This window comes from Fusarium proliferatum (assembly GCF_900067095.1).
Source record: "Fusarium proliferatum ET1 genome assembly, contig: FPRO_scaffold005, whole genome shotgun sequence".
In the NCBI taxonomy this organism is placed as follows: Eukaryota; Fungi; Ascomycota; class Sordariomycetes; order Hypocreales; family Nectriaceae; genus Fusarium; species Fusarium proliferatum.
The window spans coordinates 2,037,430-2,054,513 of record NW_022194794.1 but is presented as its reverse complement, the minus strand read 5'-3'; the positions used below and the strand labels follow the sequence as shown (position 1 = coordinate 2,054,513).

The window sequence follows — 17,084 nt, the reverse complement described above, 5'->3', positions numbered from 1 at the left end:
TGACCTAGATTATAAAATGAGAAGGATGTGCACCCAGTGATCACACTGCTTCGAAAGGCGATTTCTTGGATGCAAAAAGACAGCTACGGCCATGAAAGCTGTCGGGGCGGATGAACCCGAAAATACCCCGAGTCTAGGGTTCAAGTCTAGTATAGACTTGGAGAAGTAATGATGAGACGAAGAGAACCTGAAAATACATGTACAAGTAACCTATATAGAAGACGTTCTATGCGTTTGCTACCTCTCCAGCACCTCATACTGAGTTTGGAAATGTGAAGATATATTTATTCGATCTAGGTAGGTATTAAGCCTAGAACATGCTAGCAATTCGGGCTGCTCTCGTGCCATCATGATGTTTCATACAGCGTGAATAGTCTGAAACACATTGTGACTCACAATTACCACCCCTTGTTAACCCTGGTTCAGTCGGTCCAGGTCTTTTTTCACTTCGTCCATTTGTCTCGCCATATCCCGATATACCCTCGACATCTCCCTCATCTTCCTCTCTTTTGTCTCTCCGCCATCAACACCGACGCCGTACTCTCCCAACTCAGCTTGCAAACCGCGAATGCGCTCCTCACCTCGCATTCTAGCATCGCGCAAGTGCGCGCCGTAGTTCTTTAGAGCAGCAATTGCTTCGGGTGTGTAGACTGCGCGGCGCACAGAGGCAGCAGCTATAGCAGCATCGGCGTTGTGACGGCGAGCTTGAAGGGCGACATCTGCGGCGCGGAGCTCAAGACTGCGGGCTACAACACCGTGCTTTACTTCAAGAGCGCGGACGAGAAGACTCAAAGCATTGCTTGCGGACTGAAGAAGAGCTGTCAATGCGGCCAGGGAGCGTAACCGGTGAGTGCTCAGATCTCCTTCTGCAGCTGTGAGGTCAGAACGCCAGGACGTGAGGGTAGCTGGCAGCGAAGCAATGTGTCTATGGAGAAAGGATGAATTCGTAGTCGGATGAGCGATCCGTGCAAGGCCTAATGCCCAGGTCCGTAGATTCGATGCAATGACTGGTGCCAGAGCTGGAAGGAGAGTCTCAAGGTCTGAAAGGGGAGGATGGGCGAAAAGGAGCTGGAGGGTATCTTGAGGAAGAGGCGGATTGTTGGCGTCGAGTAGTGGAGGGAGGATGAGGAGAAGATCAAGTAGAGGCTCTGGAAGCGAAGCCTGTTTCTGTAATTGCGATCTTGACTCTGTAGGTTGCTGGTTTTGAGGCGCTCGCAGGCGGGAAGAAGCTCTTGTTGCGGGTGGTGTGCTTGATGGTGTTGCTGATGAGATGGCGCGGGTTAAGAGATGCTGTTTTGCGCAGACAAGACGCCTGCGGTTGAGTTCCTATGCCTCAAGTCAGATTAAAACATCTTTATTGAGATGGTAATCATGGAGTAGTCTCACCTCTCGAACTGCAGCCCGCTCTTTAGCTCTGGGGTCCTCCTTAGTCGATCCATCAGGATTAAGTACAAGATTTGTAAGTTTATTATAGAGATTCGCAAAATCAGGATTATTCTGAAGAACAGAGTCTTCCACAGGAGGAAACATGGTCATCGTATATCAGATCAGATCAGGCGAGGTCATATCCCACTGTCGACGAATACTCATTGTTTACTTTGTTGATAGTGAAGCTGTAGTGGATCCCATCGCGAAGACACCACGGCATCACCTGATTGGGCAATTCCCCAAACTTGAACAACTCAATTCTCCGGCGCCGGAACATCATGCGCCTCCGAACAACGACATCCCAAAAATCTCAACTCCAAAAGGTCATTGATATTGTCGACGATCAGCGCATCTCGAAGGGGGCACTCCGCGCTCGAAAATCTCCGCCTGCCTCGACACCCATTGAAGACCAATGTCTCGTATATAACTGGGAAATCGCAATCCGAGACTCGATAACCAATATCATGGCATCCTGGGCCCCCGCTCGGCCGGCTCTGAAGGCCCTGGCCTCATTATCGACAACGACTCCCGCCCGACTATTCAGCACAACTCTTCCTCAGCAGACCAAGACGATCAAGTCACATCTTCTACCCAACCGTCTGATCCCCCCATACCCCTATGGCGAGCGAAGAGTCTACAAGCAGTCCAACAAGGGTCTATACGGCTCAGCGAGAATTCGTTTCGGCAACACTGTTGCGGAAAAGTACAACAACAAGGCCCGTCGATTCTGGCGTCCAAACGTTCACGTCAAGGTCTTCAGGCTACCCGCCATACAAGCCAACGTCAAGACCCGCCTCACACTCCGAGTTCTCAAGACCATCCGCCGAGAGGGTGGTCTCCAGGAATATCTTCTAAAGAGCAAGCCCGCCAGGATAAAGGAGCTTGGCCCCGGTGGCTGGAACTTGAGATGGCTGCTCATGCAGTCCAAGGACATTCAGAAGCGGTTTAATGAGGAGCGCATTGCTTTGGGCATGCCGCCCAAGGAGATTGAGGACCGGGATGATATTATCCAGTATGCACTCGATTTCGCTACTCCGGGCCCCCTAAGCAAGCGTAGTCAAGCAACTCTGGGTGAACTTCTGGCGCGGGAGTTTGTGTTGGGTGACGAGGATTTGGCTGATTTGGAGGGCATTCAAGAGTTGTCAGACGAGGACGAGGCCCTGTTATTCAAGCAGCTCGATGCAGAGATGGAAGCCAGAAAAACGCGAGGCGAGCAAAAGATTACTGTGTAAAATGTCTTATGTATAATATGTACCAAAACCCCCCATTTTCAACGCCCTCCAAGTATTGTATCACCAACCCGCCAGAGCCACGATAGAAAAGACCTTTTTGTTCATGCTATCATTTCAATGGTTGCTACATAATCCAAACATGGTATCGCTTTTAATCTAGAAACGGAGATCCCAGCCAATCTTGGGGCCCAACTTGGGCAGCTCATCAGCGACGCTCTGCACGTCCTTGTCACCACGGCCACTCAGGCAGATGACAATATCCTCACCCTTCTTCATTGTCTTGGCAAGCTCAATGGCACCAAAGATACCGTGAGCAGTCTCGAGAGCAGGAATGATACCCTCGAGCTGACTCATGAGCTTGAAGCCAAGGAATGCCTCAGCATCAGTGGCAGCAATGAACTTGGCTCGCTCATTGTCCTTCCAAGAGCTCAGCTCCGGTCCGACACCGGGGTAATCGAGACCAGCCGAAACGGAATGTGTCTCGGTGATTTGACCGTGCTTGTCCTGGAGAACGTACGTCCGTACACCATGTAAGACGCCCTTGGAACCACCAGTGAGAGTAGCACTATGTCTGGCGGTGTCAACACCATCACCACCTGCCTCAACACCCAGAAGCTTGACAGTAGGCTCATTCTCGAAGGGGAAGAACATGCCGACAGCGTTACTGCCACCACCAACACAAGCCACAACGGCATCGGGAAGCTTGCCTCGCTTCTCGAGCATTTGTTGCTTGGTCTCGTTGCCGATCACTGACTGGAAGGTTCGGACAATGGTAGGGAAGGGGTGGGGTCCGATGGCAGAACCGATGATGTAGTGGGTAGTGTCCAAGTCAACGACCCAAGCGCGAAGGGCCTCGTTGACAGCGTCTCGAAGAGTCTTGCTGCCGGCTTCGACAGCAACAACCTTAGCGCCGAGAAGTCGCATACGGAAAACGTTGAGGGCCTGTCTTCGGACGTCTTCCTATTCAATGCATTAGTAGTGCTTTTCAGACCAGCAAATAGACTTAAACTTACGGCTCCCATGTAAACTGTGCACTCCATGCCGAACTTGGCACAAACGGTAGCGGTAGCGACACCGTGCTGACCAGCACCGGTCTCAGCGATGATGCGCTTCTTTCCGAGTCTTCGGGCAAGGAGAAGCTGTCCCAGAGCATTGTTGATCTTGTGACTACCAGTGTGGTTCAGATCCTCACGCTTGAGCCAGATGTTGGCACCACCAGCGTGCTCAGTGAGTCGCTCAGCCAAGTGCAAGTGGCCGGGTCGCCCCATGTACTCGTAGTAAGACCGGTATTCTTCCCAGAAAGAAGGGTCGTCTTTGATCGCGTTGAATCCATCCTCCAGTTGTGACAGGCAGTCCATCAGACTCTCAGGAACGTACTGGCCACCGAACTCGCCAAATCGCTCCGGGATCTTGCCGTGAAGAGCAGCGAGCTGAGCAACCAGGGCGCTGTCCTCCTCGGCAGTGATATCGGCATCTGTGACAGTACCACTGACGGTGACATTCTCGCCGCTGGGCTCCTTAGCACCAGCAACAGCCTCAACAAGACCGACCTCTCGTGTGTTCTCATCGGAATCGCGGCCTGATAGGTAGGCACAATACTTCTCGACATCGGCAAGAGCCTGGCCAGGAGCGGCGTTCTTGATGGTGGTAATGATCTGACTGCCGACGACGACACCGTCTGACAAAGTAGCTACACTTAGGAAGTGCTCTCGAGTGCTGACACCGAAACCGACGGCGGCGGGCTTGTTGCCGCTGTACTTCTTCACCCGCTCCAGAAGGTCGGGAAGATTCGCGTTAAGAGTGCCGGTAGCGCCAGTGACGCCCATGCGGGAGACGACGTAGATAAATGAATCGGCGAGCTGGCAGAGAATCTTCATTCGGGTATCTGATGTAGCAGGAGCGATAAGAGGAACATATGAGAGACTATGTATGGAATCAGTATTGTACTCGGGTCAATTTGGGCGATTTGACTCACCGGCCCTTGTTGCAGAGCTTTCGGAAGGAAATAGCCTCCTCGGGAGGCAAGTCAACGACGATGAAGCCATTGATACCGGAGGAGTGGCAGTCCTGGAGCAGCTTCTCCTCGCCGTAGCTTAGAAGAGGATTGTAGTATCCCATAAGCATAACGGGGGCCTTGAGACCGCGAGATCGGGCCTCCTTCACCATCGCCAGTGTGGACTCGATTGTGACGCCATTTTCGAGAGCGATCTAAACCAGTCAATTCCTGTCTAATCGAAGCGATTGGCGCCGTACGAACCGTATTGGCAGTTTGAATAGTAGGACCGTCGGCAATTGGGTCGGTGAACGGCGCACCGACTTCGATAACGTCTAGAGTTGCGGCTCGATTAGTAGAGTTCACAGGCGTCACTGAACCGAGGAAGACTTACCGGCGCCACCCTTCTCGAGAGCCAGAAGGATGTTGGGCGTGTCCTCGGGCTTGGGGTAGCCAGCAGTGACATATGTTACCAGCGCAGACTGTTTGCAAGAGAAGAGTCATTGTCAGTTTCTTTGTTCTTCCAGCCAAAGTTGGTATTCTCGCCGTTTTACCCCGCGGAGGGGCAGTCATGACGAGAATTTGGAGTACTGACCCTGTTCTGCTCCTTGCAGCGCCTGAAAGTCTGTTTGATAGCGTCCATAGCGAATTAATTATCGACTCTGGTCCTAGAAACGGTATAGAGATTGAAGGAGGGAGATTCCTTGGGAGGACGTGGGGATCTTTAAATTAAAGAAGAGAGAAAGAAAGTTGAGGCGAGGGTGGTTTGTTGGTGACTGCACTGTATTCTCATGCTCCGCCACCGATTCCGGAACAACGAGTTCCGCCACCTGCAATTGTGCCTCTGGACTCGTTAGCTCCTTCCCGCTCATGCAAGTCGCCCGCAGGTGCATATTCCACCCACACTCCGCCCTGCATGAAGCATCGCAGCACCCACTTTGGCTCCGGAATTCCCTAATTGGGTAATCAATCAACATGACATTGGATGGAGCCTCGGTTGCAATCTCAGGGTCCTGCATCATGGCATCTAAATGGGGTGACATATCTCGTACTCCTTCCTCTTTTTGTAAGCAGTCACAAACATTACGATTGGGTATTCTCTAGCATTTACATCCTTTGCTGCAGTCATCATGCATACTTAGGTACCAACACTAAGGCACATATAGGGAGTCTCTTTGTCGAGCAACTCCGACGCCAAGCAGCTTGTAACAAAGAACCACTTGTAGGGCTGAAGTAGTATCAGGAATAATCTCTTTCGGCCAGAAACAGAACAAATTTTTACTCAACAAAGGGAGTCTACGCATTGTTATGCAGTCACAATAACCATGCATTCACGGAGAGGCATTACATAACCATCACTAAGCCATAAGATTTGCAATTGTAGCCTTCAATTTGTTGTTACTATGTGCAAGTCTAGGACTGGAAACAATCTGGCTGAAACCATGACCACAAACAATGTAGAACATGAACCAGACCCAAGACTATCCCTTGGACCCGAAACATGGACTAAGTATCCAACGACCACTACCTTTTTTTTCCTTCTGGATATCAATTGAGAAACATATGAAATAAATTTGAGTTGCCTCCATGTCCAAGATACGTTATATTGACGCCGACCGTATAGTCATCGCTTCATGCAGTTGAAAAGGATCGTCTCTCTCGGCGCGGGTCCAGCCAGGGCCAGAGTAATAAAAAAGAAACTGCAGTGGAAATCATCCTTCAACTGGCTATCGGGCTCCAACAGTCCTAGTATTTGCCGCTTGCCGTGTCTAAGTAGCCGTAGGAGCTGCTTCTTTGGTGACCGTCCACCTGTGTAGCACGAGCCCCTGTTGCACCGGACATGAACTTCTCGTCATGCCTACTTGCATCTTCTCTGTAGTGATCTATCTCGCCAGAGGAGGACCCAAAACGAGGAAATTGTGTTGCGCCATCGGGATTGGCGGGATCGTAATGTCCGACACGAGGACTCAATCCCGGTCTGTTGTCCCCAGTATAGCGCATACCACCCTCAGCGCGGCCTTTGTCTGGTGAGACCATGCCGACAAGTGTCCATACTGTGCCAATAAGGACAACAAGTACATACACTAGAAGGATACCAGTAGAGATGAGAGCATCTTGGATTAGCTTCCCGTGAAGCCAATCTGTAACTGCCTTGACAGCCCCTGTGACCTCATCAGTAGTGGCGGACGACGGGGATGCCAGGAACGTATTAAGCTCCGAGTCACCTTCAACCGAGTCCTTCGCACCCTCGCTAAAGGTATTGTTTTCGAAGAGTGGGAAGTTGACCTGAGCGTGGTCATGAACCCAGGTGAGTCCCTTTTGCACACTCTCGATCTTGATGCCGATAACGCAGTGAAGGACTGTCTTAATAGGGTCAAGAAGGATGGTTCCCTTGAAGACAGTGTTAAGCCCATCATTCATGGTATCAAGGAATGTGTTAAGAGTGTCGTTCACAGCATCCGTGGCGTTGGTAACATAGCCAAGGACGTCGTTGTTGATTTCACTGTTGAAATTCGTGATCACGCCGTTGGCATCATGGGCCCATTCAGCCGAAACACTTTCGAGGTTCTCAACAACATCGTCAGCAAATGCGCCAACTTGACCTGCGAGGGCAGGCACTTGGTCCCTGATCGCCTTGAGAAGAAGCCACTGGCAAAAGCAAGAGAAGAAGCCAGCAATTGCGAGAGACAGGATGAAGAGGGCTGGGACAGACGTGGCATAAGCGATAAGCCATCGTACAAGAATCTGTCGCTTGCCCTTGAAGTACGATGCGATCTTGATGCCCGCAGTAGCCGTCATGGGCCGAGACGCAATGTAGACAATGTCCATAGGGTCATACGAATTTTGAGCAATAAGACGAGCATGCTGCTGTTGTCGCCGCCAGCGTCTGATCTCAAGCCAGGCCATGGGAACGATGGCGGCCAGAGCGAGAATAATCAAGACAGCGATGAAGATGGTTCGAGCTTTGTGGATAAGTTCGAACAGGTTGTTGAAGAAGTCGTTGAGAGCAGTGTTCTCAGAACAGAAGGTCAGCTTCTTCTTCTGGGCGAGAGGGAAGACGTCTCGATCGAATTTGTAATTGCCGTAGGTCTCGTTGAGAGCTTTGCGGACGAAGTCGAACGGGATCGAGATGGCTTGCTCCGTCAAGTTCTGGACTTCTCGGAAGTCAGGGAGATCTTCTTCCAATTTACGGACATCCTTGACGAAATCCCCGGACTTGATATCAAAGTCCTTGAGTTCCTTGACGGGGCTGGAGAAGTCAACCTTGGGAATATCAGGAACAAGGTCTCCAAAGACAGAGTCTTCAATTCCCTTTGTGACCTTGTTAATGCCATCTTCAAGTTCCTTGGAGAGACTGTCTATCTTTTCCACGGCCTTGTCAATCACGCCGTTGAACTTTTCAGTTGCCCCTTCAGTGACATCGGCAACAACATCTAGACTACCGTGGACCATGGCGGTAATTAGGCACACGTAAGTGGCAGTTAGAAAGTTGATGTAGAACACGATCATGTTCTTGACGCCGACAAGGACCAGGTCGAGCAAGTACACCATGGCATCAACTGATTTCTCGATTCCAGAGGCTGCAAGTTCATTCACGCCCCTAGAGAGGTAATGAGGCATGGAAGCCATGGCGCTGCCAACATCCTCGACTTTGGTACAGGCGGAGAGGGCTTTGACTTTAGCATCTCCGACGTTTTCTTTGAGGTCAACGATGAGTATCATGACTCGGACCAGGACTAGGATGAGGAGGATTGTCCAGCGATTCATCCATATTTGAGAGAGTCTTGCTCTGAGGCTGAGGTAGGGAGTAACATTTGGAGAAGTATCGGCTCTAGCTTCTTGAAGTTTTCGCATCTCGGTCATTTCGAATGATTCTGACCGGAGGGAGTTGGGTACAGCCGGGTAGACCGGCGGGTCGTCGTTTTCTTTCCGTGAGGAGAACATCTTGGATCTATGTTTGTTGGTAAATGCAAACGATTAAGTTTGTATGAGATTGTACAAGTAGAAAAATGTGAAGACCGAAGGAAGACGGGGGCTCAGATCGAGTGAGATGTGATGATGATTTACACGATGAAGGGACGAAGATTAATTAGAAACAGAACCCAAGGCCGAGAGATGAAAGAAATGGGACAAAGGAAATGATAGCCGTGAGCAAAAAAATAATTCCAGTCTATCGTCTATGATTCCATATTGATTGTTCAAGGTTCAAGTGCGATTGTGTATAAGTGAAAGAAAAGGCTAAACAATAGAACAATAGGAAGGGGAATAGCAACAATAAGAGAGGGTGATTGAGAAAGCTTTGACGCAAAACATACCTGACTCACTCCACAAATAAAGTATCCAATGAATAACAAATTCCAATAGAAATAAGCTGTAACAGAAACGCCCTTGACAATTCTGGCGGCAGCGCTTAGGGTACGAGAGTAAGGTTGAGTTGAGTGAGCTAAGCGCCCGCCTATACCGGTGACCAGTCACGATGCCGGCAAAGGCCTGAACACAGACGGTTCCGAAACCGAGCCAAGAGCAAACAGACCGCAAGGATAGTGAGGTAGGTAGCGTTTGAAGCAGAGTAATAGCTGAGGCTGAGCTTGAGTTGAGTTGAGGGTACGGTTGGGCTGGCTATAGATGCGAGGTTGTTTGGCTTGTTAGACTTGTCGCTTTGAGTGGCCCAGCCGCCTCAAGCATGGGTTGAATGTTATAAGGCCGCTCCGTAGAGGACTTGCACAATGAGCAAGGTACTGTAGGTAGCACTGTACTCGCAATATCACAGCATCAACTGCAGCAGCCTCCAAGTGAATGGGATGCGAGTTGAAACAGAGATATATGGTGACTCACGCAGAGTGCAAGGGGAACACCGTGGAGCGACAAGGTGAGTGGTGCCCAGCATTCCAAACCTCACCATCAGTTGGCGGCGAAGAGAGTGGGCATATAACTGATGGGAAGGCGGCACATCATGGTAGTCCAAGCGGGTGACGCCATTGCAAGCTGTTTCCCATGAAACCCTAGCCTGGAGCCATGAGCGCAGTGGCGGCACTGTCGACTGATTCCGATATGCTGGCTATTTGGCTAATGTGACTGCGCCGTAAATGCCATCGTGTAGGTCACTAGAAAAAGCAGGGTCCTCCGAGAAACGATTTCAAAAGGCTATGATCATCACCAGAACATTTCTTGGTGGTGAATGTTTTCGAGGTGGCGTACCGGGATGTTGTTGGAGTTGCCAGGGCTGGCAGCCAATCAAGCTTCCAAACAGGGGCCTTTTCACCGTTGAAGCCCCTGGACCCTGGTAAAGTGCTTCCCCAAATAGGTCTAAGGGTCTCTTCAGGGCCTTCGTCGACAGGGGTTCACGTGGTCGGTAACCGCCAATCTCGTCCAAAGAAATCGCCACTTGATGAGTTGTAGTTGAAACAAGATTTTCTGGAAAGAGTCACGGGTTGGCTGGATTTGTTTCTGATCACCGCCTTGCATATTCTGAAACTTGGTCAAAGGTGAGATATGGCCATCCAGGGAAGTAGCCAGGTAAAGAGGTGGTGAGTGAGGTGTTTAAGAATAGATAGAGTTTGTAGTCAAAGCTCTTTAGCCGTAGTCTAGTTGGGCTAAAAAGCATGATGTCATATGGCGGGGGTTCATTCGTCTTGTTTTCTCATGTTTCAACAAGAAGTTGTGCTACTAACGGCTTGATGAAATATGCTAAGCGTCAAGCAAATAATCCCTCATGTTGTGAGTACTCAAAATGGAGATCGAGTGTTTAATTTTGCGAAGCGCTTTGTGTATTGAGCCATCGGAAAGTGGTCACGTCTGGGTCGTTCCGGTGTAAAGCGATTGGTGGTGGTTACAGCAGCTGGTAGCCCTGCTCTTTTGGCGCGTAGTGAAACGGAACCCACTAAAGGCAGAAGGTCTACAAGTTTAGCTTCCATTTGCACAAGAGCTTAAATCAACGAGATTCCTTTATTAGGAGCTCGAAATCGGTTATCAAAACAGTTGCCAGTCAGTAAAGAGTGGCTGTTGCCTGTGTCATCGAGCAAGTTGAACATATCTATCTCATCCAAGTCAGTTTGTTTCTTATCCGGTGCAATTAACAGCAGGAAACAACTTCAAGGTATTGTCTTTGCCCTGGAGTTGGCCAGCATTCTTTCAAGAGCAACAGGCCCTCGTCGTGTACTTCGGTGCAGCAGATGACTCAGCCAAAGCCTCGCACCCAAACTCGATGTGCCTAGATAAAACCTGTGTGTCGCAAGGAAGTTTCTATTAAGTGAACATATATGCTTTATTACTTGGGAACAGAAAACAACAGTTGGAATCTTGGCCCCACCGAACCCGAACCTTTGAGATAGAGGAGAACCGTGACAAAGTATCCAAACCAGTCTACTAGGACAGATTTCCGAAACCTTTTACGCATAGAGTTTTCTATTCCCAGCTGTTGATACCAGTCATTTTAAGCCATATTGTTTCATTCGACATATGTAACTAACAACTTAGCTTGTACAACTCCACCGGGATACATAATTTTAGTCTCATGCAATTCTTTGATAGTTATACTGAGGTGTGTTTTCGTGCCTCTTGTCAAACTTCTCTAGCCTATTTCTGTTCTCGTAAACTAGCCCCCTCCCCAGCATGGTCTGCAGAGACAGAGAGGTAACGATTGTGTCACCCTGCAGTCACTGATGCACATATCTTACGCGCGGGGTACATACGGACTCCCTGATAACAACTCAGTATCAACGTTACTGTGTGATTCTGATACACGACTAGCAAACAAATTTCAGCAATTGCTTCAATATCTTACTACCCGCATGACCTCGAGCATCAGAAATCATGGCCGCCACAGCAGTGTCTGACCAAACTACCGACCTGAGCAAGCAATATGACACTCCTCTCGGCCTCGCTCACTCAACTATGCAAGTCCTCAAGGACAGAATCAAGCTTCATTACGATCTTGCAAGTGACTACTATTTGAGTTTGTGGTATGTGAAAACATACGACCTCCCAGAAAGCTTAGCGATTGCTGATCCACTGGCTTACTACCTAGGGGCGAACATATCCATCACGGGTACTGGCCAACGCCAGAGTCTGAAGCCACGCAGACAAAGGAGGAAGCTCAAACCAATCTCATTCAGCTTCTTCTGGACATTTCAAAGATTCCATCCAAATGCTCGGTTCTTGATGTTGGCTGTGGTATCGGTGGAACATCACGGTATCTCGCTTCCAAACATGGTAGCTCTGTGACGGGCATCACCATCTCAAGCAAACAAGTCGAGATCGCAAATCGCCTAACCAAAACTGCTATCGAAGACACCTCTTCGTCTGATGCGTCAGTTGAAAATGGCTTCACCAAATTCGGCGAGGGAAATGTCAAATTTCTCGAGCTTGACGCCGAGGAGATGGGCGACTTCTTCAGCAACCAGCAGGGCACCTTTGATGCAGTATGGATAAGTGAAGCACTAAGCCATTTTCCAAACAAGGCGTTGTTTTTTGAGAATGTGATAAAAGTACTCAAGCCGGGGGGCAAGTTGGTATTAGCAGATTGGTTCAAGGACGAAGATGTTGACGTTACAACTTTCATCAATGATATCAAACCTATCGAGGGTAAGGTTGCATGCGAGATATTCGTATTCATGTGTTCAAGAACTTAAATTGCGTGCAGATGGCATGCTACTCCCACCCCTCTGTACCCAGCAAGGGTACATCAATCTTGCGAACAAGGCCGGGCTTAAAGTCTTGTCTGAGCCAAAGGACATCAGTCAACAGGTCCGAAAGACATGGTGCGAATATCTTTGTATCTCGCTGTTGATCTTGAGCTTACACTCATATGCTTAGGGACATTACTTGGTCACTTGTGCAGAACCCATCTCTTTGGGCATTTGCGTTTACTCAAGGCCGGGACGGTATTGCTTTCTTGCAGTCATTTCGCGCAATGAGACGAGGTTATGCTAACGGCTCTTTTCGCTACGCTGTCATGGGTTTCTATAAGGAAATGGTATGAAGGCACGGGATGTGAGAATCAGCGCAACGTTGCCTCAAAATCCGAAAATCGCGACGTCTTATGCTGGGCATATTATTAAATTATCCATAATTTTAGAAGCTATAGACAACCCTCTCGCAGGATATCGCGAGTTATCTTATCAGTGGCAAGTTCAGTATTTGTATACACGAATGCCGATCATGGCTCTCGCAAGCCATTCAGGCACATGGCGTGCTAGCGCTCACGGTCCCAAGTTGGCGTAATCAGGTGATGGCTGCAGCTGCCTAATCTTGGTTCTTGTGCGAGTTCCGCTCGGCGTGACTGTACCATGAGCTGCTTATACATTGTTTCCGATACCATATTCAAAGACTCTGAAAATCGTGTCACTGATAAACATAAACCAGATAATCCGGAAGAGGCAGAAAAAGCACTTCGGACCGTAGCTGCATTGCCAGATCTAGCGAGTATACAGACGTGTTGCCAGAAAGAGTAGCAGACTCTCCATCGAAGTCTGAAGTACGGACTCAAAAAAAAAAGATAACGTGAACATAACCAGTGGCCAACGAATATTCACCCAAATACGACCGTAACGCCTTCATCATCCTCGAGGTGGGATATAGAACCGGTTCCACGCAGCTTACTCCCAGGCATCACCGAAGGTGTTCTCACCGGAGTAGGTAATGTATAGGAAACTATAGATCATGTCAGCAAGTTGATCTCTCCAACAGTTGTGGGACAACGTACCCGTCCTCATCCTTGTGTTCCTCGTAGATGCTGCTCATGAGAGCGGCCGTTGGGGGAAGCACCTCGTCGACGAAGATGAAGATGGCCTTCTCGGGGGAGAGCTTGATGCGCTTGCGGATGACGTAGACGAACTGACCGACGGTCAAATCGGCAGGAACAAGGTACTTCTTCTTGTCGATCGTCGCGATATCACTCTTCTCGACCTTTTCGCAAATGACCTATTTGTAACAGGTTAGCTTCCTTTGGTGGTAAAGAAACGGAGGGGAAAAGCGGTCATTGCACGATTGCGCGAGCCCGCCATTCTCTCATTGCCGAGTTGGAGCCCCAAGTTGAGTCCAAATCAAAGCGAGGGGTAAATTACGTACGGGAATGCGGTCAGAGTACTTCTGTCGAATGCGCTCAGCCTCAGCCTTGCGCTTCTCGAAGGGATGCTCGTCCTTGAACTTGCTTCGCATATTGACGGTGGTGGTTGGTAAGTTGTAGAGGCGGTAAGAGTGGTATCGATGGTGGAAGCAAGGAGTAGGGATGGTTGACTTGTGGCAGCGAAAAATTCGGGAAAGTATGAAAAGGGAAAAAAGAGGATGGAGTTGGCGATAGATAAGGTAAAATGAGAGAGGGTTCAGGTTACGATTTGCTTGCGTCAGGCAGAAGAAGAATGAGGAAGGGCAGAGAGTCACAGACAGGCAGAAGGTGGCTGTGGCACTGACACACCTCAGACACTGGAACACAGATGAGCGGTCGAGGCGAAGGCAGCAAGCAGCCTGACTACTACCCAGGCAGGGTAAGTAAGGTACCTAGGCGTAGACAGGTTCAAAGCTGGCACAGGGCAGGCGGCACGCTCACTCAGAACGGGTAGGCGGGCTAGGCGGGCATCATTGGAACTGGCAGGATGACAAGCCGTAATGGGAGAGACGGTCGCGGGGCTATTGCGCTAAACTATAAATGGAATAGATCAATGATGCTCGGTGAATCACAAGAGGCCCCGCGAGGCAACAATGGCGGGGAAGCAGCAAGTCACGTCGCACTGTCTCGTCACAGGGTCGAGTTTGTGAGGGAACCTTATTATTAACAAACAATTAATGACTTAGGATGAGATTCTCTTTCGTGCTGGGTCATTGATCCATGGCAAAGAGTCGAGGATGTGTCACCAGGATCCGAGTGATGGACAACTTCGTCAGAGTGGTTTGAAGGTACGACGATGCACTATCCGGGAGAAGGGTTAGTCTACCTAAGCTGATGCGTACTAAGCAGCTCGGGCTGCAAACGTGCACATGTCCATCAGTTCCTTCAGGGTTCTTGATGTTGTGAATTACAATTGGGTATTGGCCAAAGTATACTATGTATGTTTACGAATGAATCATGACTTGGCCGCCTTGATTATCTCACTGAGGGAGAGTCAAGAAAAACTCAAAGTGTTACTACATCCTGAGCAGTCTTCACCTCGAAGTTTCCTGCGAACTGCACCATCTCCTGAAAGTTTGCATGGCGAAACAAACAGAGTGATTACTCAATGGTAGGATTGGTGAAGCAAGGTTTCTCTGCTGACCACTCATCACAAGTCGTTGAACTTCTAATGAAATCTTACTACAGTACCATCTACTTCCTTATACTGAGTTGGTGTATGTCTGCAAACCATAGCTCTTTAGTCGTGATTCAGCTTATGTATCAAAGAGTCTAGTCAGGAACAACAGAGGTTCTACTGGTTATGTTCGTCAGTGACAGCCTACTAAGTTATCAGCGCCACTTGGGTGCCAAAATCAACTGACCTAAGGATTCACTGAAATAGACCAAATTTCCCTAAGTATTCTTGTCACCTAGGATCCTGGAACGTCCTAAGTTTTCTTGCCCTCACTTACGGATACTGATGAGCCAAATTGAAAGTTTGACAACTGAGGCCTTCCCTGTCAGCCACACTGCAACATCCACATCCCGAAAGAGATCATGCTTGTTCTGCAGATTTCCTCGATTTTTTTCACCAACTGATCTCATCTCCCGGAGAAGCTCTACAAAAATTACAGGTGCAAACGGAGCTACAGTGGCCTGGTACCCCCGAGTGGTGCGTTGATTTTGACCACCCTCGGCACCGGCCGGCCACCGGAGCAGACATTGTCGGGTCCCGCTCCACACTACCAAGTCCCTTAGACTCAGTTAGCCAATTGCCGAACATTCGATTCTGACTATCATCCGAGTTCCCAGTCGTTCTCATACAGACTTTGAACCTAACAAGAGGTACCTGTACCGTCCTGTCGCATCCTGGCACTCGCAAGTGGCCTCATCCGAAACGCCTGATCGTCGTATCCTTCTTGTCTCGCTTTCTGTATTCGTTCTCGGCCTTTGGCCTCGTGTTGCCGCCCGCTACTATTTCCCGGCTCCTGGCGTTGCATTGTCCAAATATATAATATCATGGCTGCCAGACGGCCTTCCCAGCGCCTTGCCGCGTACCTTGCATCTCCTTCTACACGCTTCCCAAGAACACAATTCGCCTCTACGAGACGCTGGCTGTCTAGTTCTGCCGGTCCTAAAGCCTCACGGACCTTTTACTTCAACTACTCTCCTCTGTGGCTCGCTGCTGTCGCCCTCGGTGCATTCGCCCCTTTAGCTTACAAGATGGTGCAGGAATTTCTTGGAAAACAAAAGCTCAACTTGCTAACTCTATTGCTCTCAGGCCGAAATGGAACCTATTAACGCCGACCCCTCCACTCTCGCCGACCGTGATGCCCAGAAGAAGCGAGAGTCTGGCGTCAATGAGGACTCGCCTATGCGCCTGCGCATGGAAAAGTTCATTCGGGAGCAGCAGGCTCTGATAGTCGCTGAACTTGAGAGAGTTGATGGCAAAAAGTTTCGCAAGGACGAGTGGGAGCGCCCCAATGGAGGCGGTGGCACAACCTGCGTTCTTCAAGAGGGCAACGTCTTCGAGAAGGCTGGTCTTGGCGTGAGTGTCGTCTATGGCTCACTTCCCAAGCCTGCCATTGAGAAGATGCGCGCAAACCACAAAACCATGGACCCCAACATGGAGTCCATCGACTTCTTCGCTGCGGGCCTGAGCATGGTTCTGCATCCTTACAACCCTATGGCCCCTACCGTCCACCTTAACTACCGATACTTTGAGACAGCCAACCCCGACGGTACATCTCAAGCTTGGTGGTTCGGCGGTGGCTGTGATTTGACGCCCTCTTACCTCTTCGATGAGGATGCCATTCACTTCCACAAGACGATCAAGGCAGCTTGCGACGCTCACGACAAAGACTACTACCCACGATTCAAGAAGTGGTGCGATGAGTATTTCTACAACAAGCATCGAGGCGAGGCCCGCGGCATCGGCGGCATCTTCTTTGACGACCTCGATGAGACCGAGCGCGATCGCGAGAACACCTTTTCCTTTGTCCAGGACTGCCTCAAGGCCTTCCTGCCCTCTTACATTCCCATCATCGAGAAGCGCAAGGACATGCCCTACACAGAGGCAGAGAAGGATTGGCAACAGCTGCGCCGTGGGAAGTACGTCGAGTTCAACTTGGTGCACGACCGCGGTACAGCATTTGGCCTGAACACCCCTGGATCAAGGGTCGAGAGTATCCTTATGAGCTTGCCGTTGACGGCTGGCTGGAAGTATATGCATGAGCCCGAGCCTAAGAGTAGGGAGCAGCGCCTGGTTGATGTCCTCAGAGACCCCAAGGAGTGGGTTTGAGTCACTGCTCTTTTGATCTAAGAGAGGAAGTTTATTTGTGTG

General features: G+C 49.8%; 7 protein-coding genes across 7 annotated transcripts; 3 read left to right on the top strand and 4 right to left on the bottom strand.

Annotated features, from left to right (window-relative positions):
• Positions 1–411: 411 nt before the first annotated feature.
• On the bottom strand, positions 412–1,530 carry FPRO_10928 (uncharacterized protein; the record flags this gene model as incomplete). Its single annotated transcript, XM_031231945.1, has 2 exons — positions 412–1,326; positions 1,387–1,530. The coding sequence occupies 2 exons, from the start codon at positions 1,528–1,530 to the stop codon at positions 412–414; spliced, it is 1,059 nt and encodes a 352-aa protein (XP_031081931.1).
• A 176-nt stretch (positions 1,531–1,706) lies between these two features.
• Positions 1,707–2,660, top strand: FPRO_10927 (uncharacterized protein; the record flags this gene model as incomplete). Its single annotated transcript, XM_031231944.1, has 1 exon — positions 1,707–2,660. One exon carries the CDS (start codon positions 1,707–1,709, stop codon positions 2,658–2,660), a length of 954 nt encoding a protein of 317 aa, XP_031081930.1.
• Positions 2,661–2,816: 156 nt separating this feature from the next.
• FPRO_10926 (putative tryptophan synthase) lies at positions 2,817–5,296 on the bottom strand (the record flags this gene model as incomplete). The annotated part of the gene is made up of 6 exons (XM_031231943.1): positions 2,817–3,620; positions 3,674–4,583; positions 4,636–4,868; positions 4,918–4,988; positions 5,048–5,135; positions 5,249–5,296. The coding sequence occupies 6 exons, from the start codon at positions 5,294–5,296 to the stop codon at positions 2,817–2,819; spliced, it is 2,154 nt and encodes a 717-aa protein (XP_031081929.1).
• A 1,103-nt stretch (positions 5,297–6,399) lies between these two features.
• Positions 6,400–8,598, bottom strand: FPRO_10925 (uncharacterized protein; the record flags this gene model as incomplete). Its single annotated transcript, XM_031231942.1, has 1 exon — positions 6,400–8,598. The coding sequence occupies one exon, from the start codon at positions 8,596–8,598 to the stop codon at positions 6,400–6,402; it is 2,199 nt and encodes a 732-aa protein (XP_031081928.1).
• Positions 8,599–11,466: 2,868 nt separating this feature from the next.
• On the top strand, positions 11,467–12,634 carry FPRO_10924 (uncharacterized protein; the record flags this gene model as incomplete). The annotated part of the gene is made up of 4 exons (XM_031231941.1): positions 11,467–11,615; positions 11,681–12,237; positions 12,296–12,413; positions 12,469–12,634. 4 exons carry the CDS (start codon positions 11,467–11,469, stop codon positions 12,632–12,634), a joined length of 990 nt encoding a protein of 329 aa, XP_031081927.1.
• Positions 12,635–13,250: 616 nt separating this feature from the next.
• On the bottom strand, positions 13,251–13,812 carry FPRO_10923 (putative autophagy protein AUT7; the record flags this gene model as incomplete). The annotated part of the gene is made up of 3 exons (XM_031231940.1): positions 13,251–13,305; positions 13,358–13,575; positions 13,723–13,812. 3 exons carry the CDS (start codon positions 13,810–13,812, stop codon positions 13,251–13,253), a joined length of 363 nt encoding a protein of 120 aa, XP_031081926.1.
• Positions 13,813–15,760: 1,948 nt separating this feature from the next.
• On the top strand, positions 15,761–17,042 carry FPRO_10922 (putative coproporphyrinogen oxidase precursor; the record flags this gene model as incomplete). The annotated part of the gene is made up of 2 exons (XM_031231938.1): positions 15,761–15,967; positions 16,023–17,042. The coding sequence occupies 2 exons, from the start codon at positions 15,761–15,763 to the stop codon at positions 17,040–17,042; spliced, it is 1,227 nt and encodes a 408-aa protein (XP_031081925.1).
• Positions 17,043–17,084: the final 42 nt, after the last annotated feature.